The 22221-nt window shown below is 39.1% G+C and overlaps 1 protein-coding gene across 1 annotated transcript; it reads right to left on the bottom strand.

Annotated features, from left to right (window-relative positions):
• Nucleotides 1–485: 485 nt before the first annotated feature.
• Nucleotides 486–20680, bottom strand: SULT4A1 (sulfotransferase family 4A member 1). The gene is made up of 7 exons (XM_072400301.1): nt 20407–20680; nt 10303–10433; nt 9366–9446; nt 8188–8314; nt 7728–7822; nt 6503–6641; nt 486–3007 (listed from the first exon to the last, which is right to left on the bottom strand). The coding sequence occupies exons 1-7, from the start codon at nt 20573–20575 to the stop codon at nt 2895–2897; spliced, it is 855 nt and encodes a 284-aa protein (XP_072256402.1). The 5' UTR covers nt 20576–20680; the 3' UTR covers nt 486–2894.
• Between the last annotated feature and the right edge of the window lie 1541 nt (nt 20681–22221).

Here is a 22221-nt window from a genome sequence, read left to right as displayed (position 1 = left end):
CTACCAGGATCCACTTTTCTTTTCATATATAAAAACCTGATAGCATTACCTGTCTAGATATGAAATGATACAACCAAACCCAGCCTCCTTGCATGATATGACAGCAGGAAGGAAGAGGTTAAGGTAGCCGAAATTATTGTTACACTGTTCATTATTTTGTATGATCCTGAATACAAGCAGCAAAAAAGATCCCTTTCTCATTTCTCTCTTTTTTATGTTATCACTATACTGTAGGGGTTAGCTGCAAGGTTATCATAAGACGTAATTCATAGCATACACTATACCTCCCCTATTTACCTGTAAATCTGTCAAAAACCAGATGACTGTTTTATACAATCAATTTTCTACACAATATAATGGTGTTGTGACCAATAAGGATTGGTAGAGAGTCAATTTATTCCTCTGGAATTGGAATAACAATCTGTAGTTCTACTTCACAAATTGTGAGCATTGCTTTTTCCAAAAAAACTCAGAGACCTCAGGACTGATATATAAGATCAGGAATTTATTTTATTGAATGATGACACAAACCATACAACCAGTGCGACAACATAGCCCTGAGATGCGATTCACACACAGCATTCAGCATCGGCGTGACGCTGACCTTCCGTTCCATGATTGAGTTCAAATTTATCAAAGATTCTGACAATAATCTCCATTTCAAAGCGCTAGAAAATACAGTGAACTATTACTCCACAAAAGAAAAAAAGAGACTCGTGATCAAAGTATCTGAAGGAACCCCCTTCAGCCAATCAGATTGCCCTTTTGTGTTTTTAGGAAATTACCAGAAAAATGTGAGTTGGAAGAACAATACTGCCTTCAGATAACTTTGACCAGGAGATTTGGAGAGAGTAGACACTAACTGCAGTACTGTATACACCGGGGCTTGTACACACATGTTCCAGCCTCGAAAACATAATTATGTTGTGTGCGAGGGTACACGTATAGTGCCAGTCTGTGTAGGGCAGCCTAAAGGGCACTTACTGAACTGCAGTGTCATTGTGGATAGACCCTGATACCTTCAGATACCCTGATATATTGAGGGCTCATTCACATATTTAGGTTGAGGGCAATATGGGGGAAAATATTCATTATCCAATATCCATTTTAATGGCACCCCAACGCTAAATTACAAGTGTGCCAAGCACCCACACTGCGGTGCCGTTCACCTATTGTGTTAACAAAAAAATAAATGTGTGCTTTGTTATGTGTAATGTGAGTTAAAATGCCATTCCACATAAGTCCGATAGTGAAATGCATAGTGAGAATGGGTTGGGCACTGAAACCTAAAGGGGTAAAACCAGCACTGAAAGATGCATTGGTGAACAGAAATACAAGAGATTCTGTAGCAGCAGCAGTTTTCAGTAAATACTTTTGTCAAAAGTAGTTAGTAATGAGAGCTGTCACAAAAAAATAAAAACTAGCCCAGGTTTGTATCTCTGTGATAGGGTCATTAGTATGGAGGTTTCTTGTATATGGACAGCTCTTTCAGTATTGTCCTTGACAGTTGTTTCTGTCCTCAGTTTGCTGGAGTGCATGACACCCCACCCAGGGTCTCTTCTTCAAATTGAAAGACTGATGACCTACTGTAGATGCAGGGTGTAATGGACCTACCTGAGCTGGCATCACCACTACACCTTGTCCTCACGCAGAGAGTAATGCTGATAACATTACATCAGTGCCATTACACTGCATTGGGGACTACCCAGTGCCATTAAGGAGCTCTATGTACATCAATTAATGGACCTGACGCATAGAGAAAAGAGAGGTCCCTAGCCGTAGGAATTAGGCGCAGGGCCTAAATGACAGGGTGTAAGGCCTAGCACAAGGGAGTTAAGGGTTAATAAAAGGAAGTAAGGCTAGGAGGGGCTGTGCTAGTGTGGAGCGTGAGGTAGGAGGGCATTAGGCATAGGAATAGTTAAAAGGGGGAAGACGGAAGTGAGAGGCCCACTGTTGGAAGAAAAAGTTTCCTCCCTTCTGTTATGGTTATAATTTGAATTTTGGTTCGTTTTAGCTGTTAGGGTCTTGGAAGGCGAGGATCCAGTGCATTGGAAAAGTGGTGAAATTTGGCAGGGGGTGATCCTCTTTGGTGGGGTCTCCCCCTTTATGGTGAACAGATGATTATGGCTCCTGAGGCAGTTCTGGGTGGCTAGGGGCCAAGGTAGGATGTTGGAAGAGGTCTCACTGCCTTACTGCCTTCCTCTATTCCCCCAAGCTGTCAGAGGAGAAAGCCATGGACTTAGAATGCAATCCTGTGCTCAGGAACCAGAGCAGAGCTCTGTTTTAATATGGGGACAAATGTGGATAAATGAAGTGACTTGACTTGGGACTCGACTTGGAGAAATTCTTGGTGACTTGAGACTTGACTTAGTGTGAATGACTTGGGACTCGACTTGGACTTGAAGGGTGATGACTTAGTCCAACCTCTGCAATATGCCCCCTGACAGACTAGATGGCTTCTGACCAATCTGGCCTTGGTGTGTATGTCTCTATGACCACGGTGTAAAAATTGAATAATCTTACAGCTAAATGCACTTCCTCCATCAGGTACAGTACAAGCATAATGGATTCTTCCATTCTGGAGCCTGTGTGTACAAGCTGGTACATTTCCAAGGTCTGGTTGCAGCTCAGCGCTGTCCCAGAAATGCGCATGGCCCTGTAGGATCCCCAGCTCAGAGGTTCCAATCGACAAAAAGGACGATGCGGTGATTGCCATTCTAGCCCTGCGAGAATTAACTGAAAAGAAGCATTGAAATACTGAGACAGGCAGCTTCCTGGGAGTGGTACCCCGCAGATAATATTACACAGGATAATTACAGTATATTGTGCAGCCAATAGAAACAAAGGCCATAAGCTTGTCTAGCTAATACAGGGGTAATGGTGGCATGCATTTCCTATAAGCTGAAGTCAAAGGTCAGGTCACATTTCCCCATCCGTTGCTTGTATACCAGGTCAAATTTATCATTCATGGATACGGTAAAAATATCCTTCCAAAGGCCGACCCTTCCTGAAAAAAAAAAAAATGTTTAACTCGTTTAAAATAACTAAAAATAAAAATTAGAATAATTTTGTATATCCAGCCGAAATGGCCACCCCAGCCCATCACCTTTACCCCCTCCCCTTTAAAGACAGTGTTTTGTGCAAGGAAGAGGTTAGTTTTGCCACAGCACATCGGGAAGAACTTTAGTGCATTGAATAATGATAATGCAGCATGTACTATTGCAGCTTGTACTTTTGCAGCTTGTATATGCAGCTTGTACTTTTTTTACCCAGATCATTTTTTTTCTGGTGGTTTTCCTGTTTTTAATTTTTCACTCCTTTTTGGTGAAACCATTGTCAGCTGCTGGGTATATTCACCCCTCTATTGGTCATTGTCGCCAAAAATCAAAGTTTTGCAGATGTCACCAGAATAAGAGGTAAGAGAAAAATAATTCAATAGTGATATCTGTTCCTGTTTAAAAGAATAATCCCCCTTACTTCCAGTTGTGTCTCTGGGATAGGACATAAAGATAAATCTCACAGAAAGAGTATATCCAACTAAAATAAAAGTTTTGGTTATACGTGCACTTTAAAATGTATTCTCTTCCAAAACTTTTTATATAAAAAATGAAAACATGTTTTGGCTATAGACACACTTTTTGATAGAACACATGCAAAATGTAGGCTTGGGGCCCATTCATATTATTTCATTGCATTATTGTGTGTTACTCTTACCTGTGCAATATGGTGTTAGTAATTCTGAATGGCATCCCAGTGCACCTTCTGATCTCTTTTATGCTATAGTGCAGGGCATATGCTGCATTGCACTGCTCTCCTATAAACGCAGCCGGTACCTTAACACAATGCATATCAAGGCATGGAGAGTGTATATAGGCCCTTAAAGTGTACCAGGGCTAGAACAGAAACCTTTAAAACTACAGCTGAACTTTACAGAAGTATGATTGTGCCATTTGAATCTAAAATAACTCCAGTAACATCCCTATTTATTGCTGCTTTTACTGCGCATTTTGTACATTTTTATAGTCAGTATTGTACAGCTCACTCCATAGCCTAAAACAGAGCCGCAGCAGAAAAGGGCAGCAGTTTGCATTACTCTTCAAGTCATCAGTTTCAGGTGTATTGATGCAGTGGGTGATCTGTCTCTTTGAGCCTTTCGCTGCCTCCAGACAATCCAACAATTACTATCAGATTTTCATATCTAATTTTTTTATTGTGATACTAAAACTAATACATTATGGGATGTATTTATAAATAACTCCCAGGAATATTTTAGAAGAACAAGATTAGAGAGGTTCAGAAAAGCGGGGCTTTCAAGGGCTTACTTAGGTATAAAATCATATCAGAACATTTTATTTTAGAGTCATCTTCCGGGTGATGTGAGTGGTGATGTATGGGGGTGTGTCAGGGAGGGAAATTTAAAAGCAGATTACAATGTTTTTAAATGCTTTTAAATGGTCTTTACAGTACAAAAACACCACACAACATAAAATAAAAATAAAAGTACATTTTTAATTTTATATTTTATTTTTAGAAATCTAGACATCAGTGTAACACCCAGGTGGTTAAAAGCATATACTAATATGACAGCTGTGCTGTTCTGATTATTGGCCTCTGGGTGGCCGAGCTGACAACTGAATTGATGGGTGAAAAATGTATAGAACACAGCCCTATGTGATGCTGTCGGATGAACAACCAAATGGAAACATGAAATTGAACAAAAATCAGTTATATATCCCTGGATATAGCTATGTGTTCTCTTCCAGTGCTGTTTTTCCATTTGTGTCATGCAGAAAGTTTATTAAAAGCATCTGGCAGCCACTAGAATCTGATCTGCATTTGGGATCTCCTGGACCAAAGCACGGAAGTGAAAAGAAGGGGCAACTCTTGTGCCTTTAGGTCTTTTAGGAGTTCTCAATACCCTTTGGGGACTCAATATATAACACCATTTTATGTGGTGCTATATATAAATCACTAAGCTGAACACACAAGAAAAAGAATGGAAAGATATTTGCATCGGGAAAGCCTGCTATAATCATCATCCTGCGGGCAGCTTGTTGTATTTTTCATGAGACACCCACCTGACGCCCCCCGCTGCGATCCTGTAACTGGGGCACATGAATTACAAGCTAATGAAATGCCTGCTCACATCTTCAGAATGAAAACAACCAAAACACTAAAAAGAAACAAAAATAGAACTGAAAACATTCACAACGTTCATAAGGAAAAGGAAAAGAAAAAGAGATTCAACAGAACATAAAACATGTAAAAATGCAAATGAAATGAAGGTTAACATAAAGATAAAAAAATAATAATAAAAAAAAACACTACAATTTCTTACTGAATAGGAAATCCAGACAGATTTTGTATATGTGACTTTCATTATTGCAGCTCTCTTCATTTTTAAAAGAATATTCCTGTTGAGAATAAAACCTTATCCCAGAAACACCTAAATCGAGAGCAGGTTATCTGTCCAGAGAAGTCAGGTAAGGTGTTTTATTTTCTGTTAATGAGTTACTGTAGTAAACCAAGACCCAAAAACCCTTTTGCACCATAACCTATTGGTCTGGGGTCACCCTCTTTCTTCTAGTTTAAAAGTGCTCTGTCTAAACATTTTTTATTGACAGAACCTAATGTTGAACCTAATGTTCAACATTACCTAATGAACCTAATGTTGCTGATAAAATTATTTCTTGGCTTCCAGCATGCATTTGTTGCACCCATTCCCAGTGGATTTCATCCTCCTCCTGGTATCCTCCACAACACTTCTCCTGGCTCCCCAGAACTCTTTCTGGTACCTCTCACCATGCTTACCAGTAAACCATTCATCATCAAGGCTTCTTGGAGATATGAGATGACAGTCAGCTGACCTGAGATAAATTGGATTCAATCCTAGGCTTAATTGTAAAATATTAATTTGATTTAATTAGATTTAGTAAGCTTTTTAGTACTGATCAAAATAAATGATCTTTTAGATATATGACTAATAAATCATATATTTGATCAATACATGTTTAGTCAATTGTAAAATGTAAAACAATACATCTTGTGCTATATTGTTCAATATGTTTAAATGCAAAATGAACTCGTCTGGGATCAGTCTTGAAGACAACTATTCCTGGAAGGTTAGAAATAATAATATAACTACTCATTCAATGATTATTTATTCCTTATAGTGTGGTGGTAGGGTCAGCACTACTCTAAACTGACCAAACTCAAATGGCAGACCAAACTGAAGATATGTTATTAGCAGGGCAGCACGCATCAGGAAAGTCTTTTAGATATTGGAATGTGCCTTCATGTCTAATGTCCTGGTATGGACTACAAGGAGACAAGACATGATAAATAGAATGTCCTTTGTGAGTTTAGCAAAGTTGTAATGTTATTAGACAGCATCTCCAGTGCTCTCCAGCAACAAACAATAGTCGTCTGTCCTTGTTGGTGCTTGGATCTGGAGGAACAATGGATATTTTCTCAAACATGATGATATCTATAGTAGACTTACCTCTGCCCACAGGAAGGGCTTCTGCATTACAACACTGGTCAATAAGTTGATGGCAATGTTCTACGGTGCATTCCAACTGAGTCTTATCATAGGAAACTCCCAGAAACCTCACCAGCTGTTCCACCATTGTGCCGAGGTCCTGGAGGGAGACAAAAGAAGCATCTCTAGCATGTTGGCTTGGTGGTATGGAATGTTTGCCTTGTAGTGCTGTGATAATGGGTATGCTGTTTGCTTGTTTCTCTTTTATGAGCTTTATTTTAACGAAACATATCAATTATTAAATGTGTATGACTGTAGTAGAGACATTTGGCTGTCCCACGGAAAACAGTGAGGTCAATGAATGATGTGTTATATCCACAGACTTACACAACAAAAGCTTAAAAAAAGAAAGAATCTTAAAAAATTAACACACAATATAAACATATCTACAGTCATTTCCCCTAAAATTAAACATCTCATCTTTATTTGTTAAACTGTAAAAGAATGTTGATTGCTGATTGGTTGCTGTTAGGAATAGTGTTTTTTTTTTTTTTTTTTTCAAAAAATCCCCTTCGCTTCAATGGAATAATGATAGCCACCTTTTCTAGCCATATCGCCATAGGGGCCTATTTATCAAAAATTGGTGTTCAGATATAACATTGTCTCTTTATACTACTTTCATACTACCACATTTATAAAAGGAATAATTACATTTTTTCAAGGTGGTGATCAGTGGATGATTACTATACAGTCTTGAATTAGCATTCAGAATATCAGTTTACTTACTTTACTTACATGTACCAATCGGATGTAGTAGCAAAATATGGCCGCTAGGGTCCACTAGTGCTACATATATGTTTATGACCAGCCAGTAACTAGTCTAAGTATATTCCTTTACCCTTCTGCATTAAAAGTGGGGATCAAGCTGAAAAGTGGGATTTCAACTTTTATAAATGATAATAATGAGATAATTGCAGGAAACTGATGCCATTTTATTTGAAATAAACGCAGCACTACTGACACATACAAACACAATACAAAATAAACAGCAAAGCTATGTTTTAACATTGATGCACTGATGTGTTCAAAGCAAACAAGTACAGATATATAGCAGTTAGATTTATAGTTGATAGGCGCATGAGCACACACAGGGTGGGGGCTAAAGCATCTTTTAATTGCTGCTAGCATTCCACTGGGACAAGGGATAATATGAATAATTCTATATGCAGGCAATAAGTGGCCTTACCTTGTGCATATCTTCATATTTTAGAAAAAGTACATTAGAATCCAAATGATGATCCCAGAATTCCTGGACATGGTCAAACCAGGAACCATAGCCCACTGCGGTGAAAGAAAAAAAAAAAAGGAACACAAATTTTACATTTCCATTAACAATATTATATGTGCAGTATATAAAAAGCTTATGGTAACTGAATCAAATGTGAAGTGAGCACCCCAGAAGCAAAGCATCCCTGGACCCCTGACTTTGTCATTTGGGGGCCTGAAGAAAGTGAGAGCCCTGGGCATTCACCCAGTTTGCCGTACCTTAACATGACCCTGAGGTCAATAGTCCATTAAAGAAAAGTATCTATCACAGGTGAGGCTTCACCCAGTGGATACCATTGCCCACTTTTTAAAAGTGGTGTCAGTCTCACAGCAAACCACCATGCCTACTAATATATCTACTACATAAAGCATTCCCTTACCTTTGTCATTCATGAACCTCCTGCAGAATTCTTGGAATGTTCCCCGATAACTCATTGTCCGCAGGGATCGGTGGAACTGATAGTATGACACCACCAAGTCTTTGGGGTTTCGTGCCATGTAGATAACCTACAACAGAAGATAACATATGAGCAAATCCAACATAAACATTTCAGTGGCTTTCCAGCCTAAAAACATGGGCCATGCTCATACATAACAAGATTAGTGATATTAAAACCACCAAACTGTATTTCTTGTGTACTTCAAAGCCCCATAGTGCATGCATAGTTTGTTATGGCTAAAGCTGCACTCCAGGCAAACAGGTAAATGCACATATGAAATACACATACATATACATCAACTGTTTTTATCTGCAAAAAGATTTTTATTTCTGTCCATTCAGTTCTAACATTTATATCTCTGCTACAAAGCAAAGATCCGCCAGGGCAGGATATCTGATTTTTTCCTTTTGTAGTTCAATAGTACTTATAGGTCTGTTCAATGGCCCCAGCCTTTGATTGGGCAGTGAAGGAAAAAGAAGCAGACTGAGAAGCTCATATCTCTCTGTTTAGCTTCTTGTACTTCTTTTTCCACATTCAGTCTGTGCTCTGCTGTGCAAGGGATCGTAAGAGGCTGATACTGGGTCAAATGCATCTACTTCCATCACTTGCTTAAAAAAAAGAAAAAAAAAAATATATATATATATTAATAATAATAATAATAATAATAATGTATAGCCTTGTGTTAACAGGCAAAGCAGGTCAAGCTCATCCTCAAACAAACTGCCACATCTACTGCTACAGGTAAAGTCAGTAGGATTTTGCTGACCTGCATTTGTGTATTCCAAATGCATGCCAGGTGCAGGAAAGTGATGCTCTGTATACCAACCCTTAAGCAGGCCATACATGTGGCAACCTTCAGATAACTTCAAATATATTCAACCAATGATTTAAAGTTGTTGCCTTAAAACAAGTAATTTACTATTCAGAAATTTAATCAACCATTTGAATAAAATCGATCAAACTGAGCTAGTCATTGACAGCTTTATTACAGGTTACTAAAAAACAAATGGTGGTGATTTTGTTGAAAAGTGAGACAATATCAATACTATCTTAATATTTCTTCAAATTTCAAAAGGGTCTGAAATTCCCAGAACGTTTTCATCTTTTTTCACAATTACCTTGGAATCTCCATTGTGCAGATCTGTTGGCAGGAATTGGTAGGGTAGGTGACTCTTAATAAGTCGCGGAGATGTTAGTTCCTGCAAAACATACAGCATCAAATTTATTGAAATAAATAAAATATTAAGCAATACTAGAAGACAGTTGTCCAATGTAAAGCTAGGTACAGATCAAAAATAATAATTACTGCTGGAAAGTTTAGACATGGGAGAGATTAGCTGAACTGAATCTATTCTCCCTTGAGAAGGAACGTATAAGGGAGGATATGATCACCCTGTATAAATATATAAATGGTCCATATAGAGAACTCTCTTCCCCATTCACTTTAATGTCCTTTCAAAGGACAAGAGGGCACTCATTGGGTCTGCAGGTAAAGAAGTTTAAGCTCAGGATAAGGAAGTAAATCTGTAAGGTCTGTGAAAATGTGGAATTCGCTCCCTAGAAAATAGTTTAAGCACGTTCTATAGATCACTATAGCTAGAAGGATTTGTAGATGCAAAAAATGTACCTCGTATTACATTTTAAAAGTAATGACACCAGAGAATCTGTGAATGCCTTGCGGAATTTTTTCCTCTGTTGGAGTAGAACCATGTTTTTTTGCCTTCCTCTGGATCTAATATGCATATAGGTTTCTATCAAGAATATGCAGGTTTTCTAGTATTTTTTTATTTCTCTACTGGCTGAATTGATGAACTTGGAAGTGTATTTTTTCCAAACTGACAAACTATGTTATAATTCAAACCTATACGTAAAGAAATAAAATGATATCATCTTGCTTAAGGTGGGTTAACCTGTAGCTCTACAAGTATAGCTTGTAGGACATGCTTAAACCTGTAGTCCCTCCTTAATCATGCCCATAATCATGATAATAATCCCCTCTTGTTACTCATTTGTGATCACATCTAACAGTCAGATGCTTGATGTTCTGAACAATACCTTGATGATATCCAGGCCAGGCTGAGGATACTCTAAGACAGGCAGCTGTTCATCAATGTTCATCAGACCAATCTCATCTGGATCGGCCCCTTGGCTCACTAGATACACGATCTCTTGTAGCAAACTTGTCCCTGCAAAACAACATTTCCATAAACCCTAATTACATATATTTTCAATGACTAGATGGATAAAATTGTAAGCTGAATTGTGAGGTTTTAAAAAGCTCTACCAGGAAAGACAATCAATTTAACTTGTGGGTCTGTCTGACGGTAAGGATGGTAATGCTGGGTACACACTGAGATTTGCTCTTAATTCTTTTCTATAAATACTACAATCCAAATTACAAATGACAATTGTCAACTACAAGTATTCAATGTAACATCCACTCATTTGATAATATTATTGTAATATCTACGGATTACCCATTATATCTGCTTTTAATAAGAAACTATCATTTTGATAAATTTATGCTGCAGGTAAAGTTCTAACCCAAGCAATCATACAATCAACATAAAATACTGCATAGTAAAGAGCCAGAACCAGATGTCAGACATGGTTTGTTACTACAAATGGAAGGGGTTTCAGCTCTACTATTTTGTACTTATACATAGAACAGACAAAGTGGCTTCCTATTACCTGATATGTGAGCTTGTTTCTGTCTGTCAAATACTATGGGCTAGTTCTTTGTGGCCTGCTATGGATTGCAGATACTAATTTGCAGATGTCTTTTTCCTCCACTTAGCTGGGTTGCTTTGCACCATTAACAAAGACAGGACTGAGGAGTGGGGATAAGCGAGCAAATTTTTTAAATTCGGTCTCGTGGCGAATTGGGCTGTTCTAGCTTACCAAACCTGTAAGCTAGAACGGCCTTTGTAAATTCGGCCGGGAAAACCGAGTTTTTGGGACCTGCAAAAAAAAAAAATCCCCTGATAGCTGTTGCAGCCCTGTATTATATGTTCCTGGATAGAGTTTCTCTATACTGGAACACACTGTGAGTCTCATAGCTGGCTGCTCATGAATGAATGCAGCGTGGGAAAAATCCTCAGATTTTTCCCATGGCCGCGTTCATTCATAAGCGTAAGCCGCATTACTCACTCTGAGAGGAGGAGTATCGTGGCTGCATTTATGAATGGATCCTCCTCTCAGTGAGAGATCCCAGGCACTACAGGTCAGAATGAGGGCTTGCAGACTTCAAGGAAAATTTCGCGAGAATGCCGGAGGCATTCTTGCTCATCCCTACTGAGGAAGACTGATTATTTACTTATTTCCCATATCTATATTGTTCCAAGCATGATGATAACAGTGCACTTGATAACAGTGTGTTTGTAGAACAAATTTGCTAAAAGTAAATTACCAGCAGTCAGGAGCACCCATTTTTCCTACTATTATACTTGCCATCTGTAGGTGAGCTGTGACTGAATCTGTAGACTATTTCTTTCAGCGTAATCACCCCATTTCGTATGAGGCCACTGATCTTGTTACTGTGCTACTAATTCTAGACCGGGGCTGTCTAACTCTGGTATTTAAGGGCCATGACGTGCAGACATTGCTAGTATTTCTCTAGCATACAGCTGTAAATTTAGTTAGGTGTGGTTTACAACAGACAGATGACGAATGTGTATCTGAAAATCCTAATCTATATATGGCTCTCAAGATTGGACAGAACTGTTCCCAACAGTTGACTGCAGTAGGACAAGGGGAATACAAAACAGATGGCCTAGACAGGCAGCAAGAATAAATCTAGAGGTGACAGCCCTAGTCATTGAATGATCTTACTAACACAACATCTTTCTGTCACGTTACTCATTGAGTGTTACATTTAAAGCCTGTAAATCCCATCACCTGTTCATGAATGTTTTGGATATCCAGAATTTGTACTGTGGTCCACTAATGTTGTTTATTGATCTTACACTACCTAGAAGTCAGAGATAAGGTAAGTAAACGATCTTCCACACTATTCCTCTAGTATACCTAGTAACAAAAGTCTTATGAATACCTTTCTTAAGAAAGGACCCTCACTCTCTGTGTGGGAGCAGTCGTCTCTGAAAAGATCCAACACATAGGCCTCTATTTATAAAACAGGGAATAAGAAATTCACTCAAACATTGCCATTTGGGAATCTTCCAGGTCCATGTGATTCGATAGCAGTAACTGATTCCCAGCAGGGAATGTCATATTCCCTTTTAGGACTCTTAGGAGTTAGGACTCTTCAATCATCATCCGGGGTGTAGGGGGGCAGGCTCGGGTGGGAATGCCGTGCCCTAACTCCTTTTCCGGCACGTGTGCCCATTTTTTTTTTTGCAAAGAATTCTTTGGTGGTCCATGGCTCTGGCTGGTCGGCCCCCCAACAGGGTTAGGAGATAGACACCGCAGACCATGTCTCCCGTATGGAATTGCAGGTGGTGGGTTGTCTCTCTGAACACAACCCACCTACTCTGAGCCTGCGATGGGAGAGTGGGCAGGTTCTGGTATCATGACGCCACTCGGGAGGAAGTTTTTTTCCCCTTTGAGTGACACTTAGGCAGGGGTTTAGTGGGGAGGGAACGTTTACAATGATGCACATGCACTCTTGCCATGGATAGTACCGTGCCACCTCTTCTTTTTTTATGACTACACCCCCTGATCATCATCAAGCATAAACTTTGTTAACTGCAGAGCGGAAGGTACGAAGAACTTCTTTGGAGAGATTGCTGCTTCTATATAGGGAGTAAGGTACTTCTCTACAGCATACTAGCAAGGGGCTGACTTTGCTACTCGGGCTGTTGTTGATTTTTAACCACATTGCAAGATTATACATCTTGTTTTGATGCAACTAGAAAATATGTAATGGATTTAAACTAAAATTTCAGTTAGACTTTAAGCTTCCAAATATATCTGTCATTAATGACAAAACAGGGCCTTCCATTGCTAACTGAAGATGCTAGTTGTCTAGCAGTATTTGATTTTGAAATTGAGACCTCAAAAATGATCAAAATATCATTAAATTATTTTTTTAATGCAACCATTGTATGGCCTGTTATTAAAATCCTGCAGTCATCTGTATAGCAGGGCTGGGGTATGGGAAGAATAAGAGACATGATCTCATTACTGTGCTGCTTCTCCTTTCACTATGTCCCGACACAGGCTATGGCGACCTGGGTCTAGAGGAAGAAGGACTGAATAATACCAGCCATCAGAGGAAGTCTAGTGACAGAGAAAAAAGTACTGCTGGGAAAATGAGGACAGGAGCTGAATATTACAGCAAAATTGTATATGCGATATTACCTCTTAATGGGCCTTTCGGTTTTATATTGTTATTTTTAGCTGGACTTCTGCATAATGGAAAAATATTAAAAGGGACATTGGATTCTTTAGAAGAAAGACATTTTTATCATGATAAATGAACACCTTATTCTGCACACAATGTACATGCATAGCATCAAACCTCGATGACGAATGTGTATCTGAAAATCCTAATCTATATATGGCTCTCAAGATTGGACAGAACTGTTCCCAACAGTTGACTGCAGTAGGACAAGGGGACTACAAAACAGATGGCCTAGACAGGCAGCAAGAATAAATCTAGAGGTGACAGCCCTAGTCATTGAATGATCTTACTAACACAACATCTTTCTATCACGTTACTCATTGAGTGTTACATTTAAAGCCTGTAAATCCCATCACCTGTTCATGATTGTTTTGGATATCCAGAATTTGTACTGTGGTCCACTAATGTTGTTTATTGATCTTACACTACCTATAAGTCAGAGATAAGGTAAGTAAACGATCTTCCACACTATTCCTCTAGTATACCTTTATATTCCTCTTTTCCACTACTATCTTTAAATCAAATTATTATATTCCAGTTACAAAAAAACAAAAGTCTTATGAATATTTTTCTTAGGAAAGGACCCTCACTCTCTGTGTGCGAGCAGACATCTCTGAAAAGATCCAACACATAGGCCTCTATTTATAAAACAGGGAATAAGAAATTCACTTAAACATTGCCACTTGGGAATCTTCCAGGTCCATGTGATTCGATAGCAGTAACTGATTCCCAGCAGGGAATATCAAATTCCCTTTTATATGAAAAGAGCCTATACTGAATCAGAGTTAGGACTCTTCAATCATCATCAGGGGTGTAGGGGGGCAGGCTCGGGTGGGAACGCCGTGCCCTCACTCTTTTTCCGGAATGGACACGTGTCCCCATTTTTTTTTTGCAAAGAATTCTTTGGTGGTCCATGGCTCTGGCCGGTCGGCCCCCCAGCAGGGTCAGGAGAAAGACACCGCGGACCATGTCTCCTATATGGAATTGCAGGTGGCGGGTTGTCTCTCCGGACACAACCCACCTACTCTGAGCCTGCGATGGGAGAGTGGGCAGGTTCTGGTATCATGACGCCACTCTGTGGGAAGTTTATTCCCCTTTGAGTGACACATAGGCAGGGGTTTAGTGGGGAGGGCACATTTACATACAATGATGCACATGGACTCTTGCCATGGATAGTACCGTGCCCCCTCTTCTTTTTTTATGACTACACCCCCTGATCATCATCAAGCATAAACTTTGTTAACTGCAGAGCAGGAGGTATGTAGAACTTCTTCGGAGAGATTGCTGCTTCTATATAAAGAGTAAGGTACTTCTCTACAGCATACTACCAAGGGGCTGACTTTGCTACTTGGGCTGTTGTTGATTTTTAACCACATTGCAACATTTTAAATATCTTTTTTTGATGCAACTAGAAAATATGTAACCTATTTAAACTAAAATTTCAGTTAGCTGCGTACACACTTGCAATTTTTGTCGTTGGAAAGGATCTTTCACGATCCTTTCCAACGACAAGGGACTGCATGATGCATGAACGGTGCTGTAAATACAAATACCTTTCATTAGGATCAGTTGTCGTCCATCGTCCGTTGCCGGTCGTTCGGACGATGGACGACACCGACTGTACACACGGCAGATTTTCGCCCGATATTTGGCCGATGCCGATTATCGGGCGATAAAAATCTGCCGTGTGTACGTAGCTTTAGACTTTAAGCTTCCAAATATATCAGTCAATAATGACATACAGGGCCTTTCATTGCTAACTGTGATTTTGAAACTGAGACCTCAAAAATGGTCAAAACATCATTAAATTATTTTTTTTAATGCAACCATTGTATGGCCTGTTATTAGAATCCTGCAGTCATCTGTATAGCAGGGCTGGGGTATGAGAAGAATTAGTACAAGCAGCTAATCAGTTCTGTGCAGAAAAGAAGCATTCTGATGTGTGACAGAGACATGATCTCTTTACTGTGCTGCTTCTCCTTTCACTGTGTCCCGACACAGGCTATGGCGACCTGGGTCCAGAGGAAGAAGGACTGAATAATACCAGCCATCAAACTGAGGAAGTCTAGTGACAGAGAAAAAAGTACTGCTGGGAAAATGAGCTGAATATTACAGCAAAAATGTATATGCGATATTACCTCTTAATGGGCCTTTCGGTTTTATATTGTTATTTTTAGCTGGACTTCTGCATAATGGAAAAATAATTAAAGGGACATTGGATTCTTTAGAAGAAAGACATTTTTATCATGATAAATGAACACCTTATTCTGCACACAATGTACATGCATAGCATCAAACCTCTAATATTTATATGAGCTGACAGAGAACAGAAAGAATTTATAATGAATTCCAGAAGAATACTAAATAATTTACAGAAAATACTACTGACAGCAGCAGTACTCAGGGCATTAATGACAAAGATGACCTGCTTAATTTGATTTCAATAGCTGCATCTTCAAATGGGGAATGTTCTGTACAAGGTTATATAGAGGGAATTAAGTTGTTGTTATTGTAACATTAGGTTTGGGTAAGAACCCACTCCCTTTATCACCTCTACTGTGAACCACAATAAACTGACATTCAGAGTGGTGGGCAAACATTTTCCAGGTGGTAGTGTGGTGTTGGAGAAGAATAGTACAACAATACAAAAAGATAAAAGAGCAGTTCTATCACAGGTGATGATGTTCTTGCCTCACACCTTTGGGGTATCAGGAAAAGCAGTGCAACAAAAGTGCCATTAGTGGCATTGGGGTGATCCCCAGCTTGGAAATTTCAGTTGAACCCTTCACTATTTGCAACCAATGTGAGCCTAAATGTAACACTAAACCATGGCTATTCACAGACACATTTAGGAATTTCAGCACATTTATAAATTATAAAATGCCATTACATATTCATGTGGCCAACAACACAATTATTAACCTCTTTGTTCTTTCCATCATTGTGATTAGTATTCCAAATCCCCAATAACATCATCACAATTTACTGCTGCTGATAATACTGCTGTGGTACACAACGCCCACTGCTTTTGTGGGGACAAAAAAGTAAATTATCTGTCACAGTTATGGCATGGCAGTGATGGTGAGGGAGAGATGGGAAGCTCAGGAACGCTAATCCTCCTCTCCTATACAACTACTAGTTATCAATTCTGAAGTTTTAAGGTAGGAAACCAAAATGTGTACAAAAAAATCTCATTATTTTCTAAAAAAAACTCTCACATGGTCACTGCAGAAGCTGCCATAACATATCAATTTAAGGTTCTTCCAGAAACATATGGCTGGCACTCAATTAAAGGGGGAAACTAAGCCGCTTCTATTTCTCTTGTGTACATATGTTAGGATTCCCAGTTTTTAGGTGACAGTATAGCTAGAATCAGTCACATACCATTGGACCATTCTGTAATGTTGAGAACATTTTGCTGCTCATCCAGTTGACTTCCTTAGTTGTAATATGTTTTAGAAACATACTCTTGAGTTACCCATGTATATAAATGCTGCTTTATGATTCTGACACACATTAGAACCAAATAAGTGGTTTGGATGAGCAGTGAAAAATCCTTAATATTACAGAACAAGTCCTGCTGAAAGTGGCAAGTTTCTACTGGCTTGTCCCAGGTTGTCTGTAATATAAAGTGTACAGTACAAACTTTTCACTTTATAGACAGGGATACAACAACAATGAAGCATGTCTCACTAGTTACATAGTGTCTGTCCTTCAAAGCTGATTGGGTCAGCTTTTGAACTGCCAGAGAAAATCACAGAACAGCCTACAACACCATGTACCGGTATGTCTTTTTCTTCTCGATATGAACTTTACATTTTCAAGACAGTAGAAATGAGTTACTTTCAGTAGGACTTGTTCTGTATTCTGAAGATGTTTCACTAACCACTCATCCAGATCACTTCCTTAGTTCTATTGAGTTTTAGAAACACCCCATCATATTATACAAAGGTAATTCAAGAATGTATTCCTAAAACTTGTTAGGATTCCCCTTCCCATCATTCAAATAGTCCAGCTTGCACACTCAGTATTCTATGGGTTCATGACTTTTAAATTTCATCATGCCATCCCTCACAACCACTTCGGCATGGTCCATCTCATTATTATACATGGACCATGCTGAAGGGATTGTGAGGCATGGCATCAAGGAACTTCCTTTGAAATTTAGAAGTCATAAACCTTTAGATTACACAGTGTGCTAGCTGGACCATTGGACACAACAAAATCATTTAGGCACACAAAAAAAGTGTATATGTAGCCAAAACTGGATATAGAATGATATGATAAAACGCCTTTCACTTTATTTCTTGCTGTGTGTATTCTCGTAGGTGATTTCCCTTTCCCTTGTTCTGGGCATCAAGTAGGAATTAAAAGGATATTTTTACATGAGGGGAGACCCCGCTATATATTTTAAGTAAGAGGAAATGTCCTTGTAGACAGTTGTAATTGTAACAGTTGTTCTTGTTAAAAGATTTTCCCACCCCTTCGTTCTGAAAACAACTATCTAATAGTAGAAATCCCATTACTTTTTGTCTTGTTGATGAATTGACCCCAAAACACAGGGAGAGCCAAAAAAAACAAGGATACAGATGGCAACAAAAACTTGACAGTTCTATCCATTCCCTACTCTATCCAAAACGTAAAGAAATACCGGTATCCATACTCTTTAAGGTGAAACATTTGATGAAAGTCACATTTAGTCACATAAAGGTCTTCAGCTCAGCCAGGACACTTTCTTATCTCTCACCAAATGCTTATGACTCCACTTGCCAACATCATTAGGAAACCACACAAAAAAAGTGAAAATAATGCTACAAAAGGTGTCAGAGACAAAAGACAAAAAGCAGGTAATGATAAAGGCATATGACATGCTACAGGAGATGCGTATAGACTGGACTGTAAACATGATATGACACAGATATATATAAACATGACCCAGATATATATATATATATATATATATATATATATATATATATATATATACTAGCTGATTACCCGGCATTGCCTGGGTATTTATTTATTGCAATCTTATAATATAGTTCAAAAAAATATGTAAAAATATAAGCAAAGGGCACATTGTGCTAAGCAATACATACACACACATACACACATAAATACATAGATGCAAATATACCTCTGACATATACCACAGCGCTGTACAAAGATCAGCGGTGCACTCACATGAATCTCAGTCATATGTCTAGCATGTTTGGTTGAAATGTCTCCATGCACTTCCTAGTGATCGTGGATCATAGCAAGTTTGGTTGAAATGTCTCCATGCGTTTCATCCACATATAGCTCTGACATAAAGCACAGCGCTGCACAAAGATGACAGGTGCACTCACATGAGTCTCAGTCATATGTATGGAAAGTTTGGTTGAAATGTCCCCATGCCTTATCAAATGATGGTGGAACATACATACATACATACATCCAATATTATATATATATATATATATCTTCAATGACATAAATGTGAATCACAACACAGAATATTGTCTGAGGGGACTATAAGATTCCACACAAAAAGAGCCATAGGGCCAAAGGGCCACAGTTTCCGCATCAAGGCCCTAGACTGTGGCTCCCTTGCCAATGCTACACAAATGTTAATTATTTGGTTAAATAACAATACAAACTTTTTCCTACCACCAAGTAAATGCACAGACCAAAAAATTGGCAAAACAAAATTACCCTTTATAATATTTTATTCTGGACCCTCTTCAGCCAATAGGAGCCCCAAGTCAGTTTGATGGGGACACCAAAGTAGTTCTACACAGGGGCCCACTGTTGGCTACATCCACCAATGCCCAAAAGGCTGTATTTTCTCTGATTTCCCTAGATATGGTTGAGTGTACATGGATAGAAGCCCCTGAAATAAGGAAGATACGTTTAGGGGGCTAGTGGTTGATATTCTTGCTTTATTGTAAAAGCACAATATTTTGGGGCCGCGCAGGGTCCCTTTCCCAAGGCTACATTGTAACAAATGAGATGCATATAAACTGTGTTCACTGCACGCTCCCCAGTATTCCCATTCACCTATACAGAATAATAAAAGCAGCAGCAATTTAGGAAATGCTATGTACAAAGACACAAAAAAAACAATATATGCAAAAAGCAATAATAATCTCAACTACACACTGCTCCAAATAATCCAATTCAGAGCTCGAATACTTAAAAAATGCAAAAGCACAACAAAAAAGCCTATGCATACCAAACACTATAAAAGACCAAGACAACAAAAAATAGCAAAATGCAGCTAAAATCACAGCAGGAATTTTGCTTATTTCTGTTCTTAAACATTTAAATATTACTCTTATAAGAATGACATATTTGTGCCAATATCTAATAAAGAAAAACAATCATTGCAATACAGAATTATTGTTTTATAGGAAGAGCATACAGAAATGGGTTTTATAGATTAAATGGAGAGAAAACAATGACATCATACCAAGCTGTGACTCATCCAGCTTCTATAGACCAAGGGTTACCCATAAATTACTGTCTACAGTGCACAGAATAGCAAGGTGTCCCTGTCTGGGGAGGAAGACTGCTACCCAATATATAGGCAATACCCATCTCTCTGTGCCCCCTGGCTATGGCACCCCTCTGCATCCTCATTATAGTGGAGGATCACATTACAGGCAATTAAAGTTTCCAAGAAGCAGATCCTGCAGACAGACACCAGGAGATGACTGGTGCATTAATGGCAGGCAGCCTTCCAGTGCAGATCTTCCAGTGCAGCCTGGGCACAGTAATGAAAAAACAAATGCCAATGATATTTCCCATGCACTTACCTGATTTGGGGTAGGTGACAATCCAGATGTCATTTTCCCTTACTGGAAAGTCAGCAATTTCCTCCATCTTCCCTCTGCAGAATGGGGGCAATCTGATACCATTATACTCAAAGTATTTGCTTTCAAACTCCACCGGGGTGCTGGGGGTCTCTGCCTCGCTCTCTGCCATGCTCAGGGCTGCCGGTGGGTGAGCAGAAGCAGCAGGTTGGGGTCCAGTGTGGAGGAGATGCTGGGCAGGATGGCTGGCTGCTGGATACGGTGATGTAATGCGATGCTGAGGATGCAGCAAACAGTGCTCACCAGCTCCACCTAGTGCTTAGTACAAGCGGTACAAAGGACCAGCAGCCTGGCAGAGCGCATGCGAACCCCTCCCTGCTATTCTATTAAAGGCTGGGGAATTCTCCTAGGAGCTGACTTCACTTCTCTGAATGGGATGTGCCTGATTATTTCCACAGTCACTATCTGTATTACTGTCTGTGTCTTTGTGTTTATTTATTTTATTGCTGGTGAAAGTACATTTCCTAATCATTACAAATAAACTCAGATTATTAAACTGTGTGTGTATATGTATATATATATAGGACTGTGTGTGTGTATGTGTGTGTGTGTGTGTATATATGTGTGTGTGTTTATATTAAAGAGGAACTAAGCTCAAAAACGTCCAAAACAAAAAAATACACTTACCTTCAATTTCGCAGCGCAGTTGTTCGTTTTGGAGGTCTCTTCCATCTGGTCGCACATCGTCCCGGTATTCATCTTCGGGTCGGCGCTCTAGGTGCCACCATCTTTTCCTCTTTTTCCGGGTTCTTCTTACTACAGCACCCAACCCAGGCGCGAGACCGGGTGATATAATTGGGGAAAAAAACATGCCGATCTCACTGCCCATGGGGCTTTTTTTTCTCCTTTTGACCAAAGGCACATGCACATGCCCGAGGTGCCCCCAAGAGCCTTCCAGGATGAGTGATGTAGGTATCCCCGGATGCTTTGCACTTCCATTCATTATGGATTGCCTAGGTGATCGAGAATTAGGGGTCGGTGCTGTACCCTTTGCAATTAAAAAAACCAACAGAATATTTACCTTCCATAAAAGAGTTGTCTTCTCTTTTATGTAAAGTGAAGATTCTGAGTTTAGGTACGCTTTAATAAATTATTTCATTTATATGAGTATATAGGAAAGCTGTACATTTTATCATTAAAAACCAATCCGTGAGTTTAGTGACTTTGCCTAGACTGGGATTAATTTGCCTTCTAAAAAGACTTATTTCCTTACCCACAGCTATCAGACAGCAACATTGTAACTTTGTAGTATGAGTAGGTGAGAGCAGGGACTGGTCTTTGGCAGACATTTGCAAACACAGCCAAAAACTACACTGGCACCAAGACATATATAGCTGTGTACTTTTTGAGCAATTATCTCAGTCCTTTACAATACCTAATATTGATGCAGTTATTATGGAAAAATATATCTGATGATTCCACTTTTATAACCATATTTGGTTTTGGGGAATCTGGTCTTAGCACTGGCTGCTGACTTTCTGCACTCCTTTCTCTAATTGAAAATCCAGGCAGCAGTGTATGTGCAGAGCTATAGGGTGGTAGGCTCACCTCCAACTCATCAGGCCAGACATGTAGATTTGTCATGAACATCACAAATTAAAAGCAATGAATTATATATTTCCTTAATACAGTCTTTAGCACGCTGACATTTCCCATGAATGATTTTGATAGCTGTAAATCTGACATTGCTGTTTTTCTTCAAGGTTTTGTTTGTTTGTTCATGAATGCAACAACCTCCTACAAGCTCTTGTAATTGTT

The sequence above is a fragment of the Pyxicephalus adspersus genome, chromosome 2, assembly GCF_032062135.1.
Source record: "Pyxicephalus adspersus chromosome 2, UCB_Pads_2.0, whole genome shotgun sequence".
In the NCBI taxonomy this organism is placed as follows: Eukaryota; Metazoa; Chordata; class Amphibia; order Anura; family Pyxicephalidae; genus Pyxicephalus; species Pyxicephalus adspersus.
This window is presented reverse-complemented; position numbering and strand designations above follow the sequence as displayed.

What these genes read in the sequence shown, in the direction of transcription:
- SULT4A1 (XM_072400301.1), bottom strand. Translation starts at nt 20,575, where the DNA reads ATGGCAGAGAGCGAGGCAGAGACCCCCAGCACCCCGGTGGAGTTTGAA. An exon ending in TGTCACCTACCCCAAATCAG is followed by an intron (nt 10,434 to 20,406) that starts GTAAGTGCATGG and finishes GTTGTTTTGCAG; the next exon opens with GGACAAGTTTGCTACAAGAG. An exon ending in TGCACAATGGAGATTCCAAG is followed by an intron (nt 8,315 to 9,365) that starts GTAATTGTGAAA and finishes CTTCTGTTGTAG; the next exon opens with GTTATCTACATGGCACGAAA.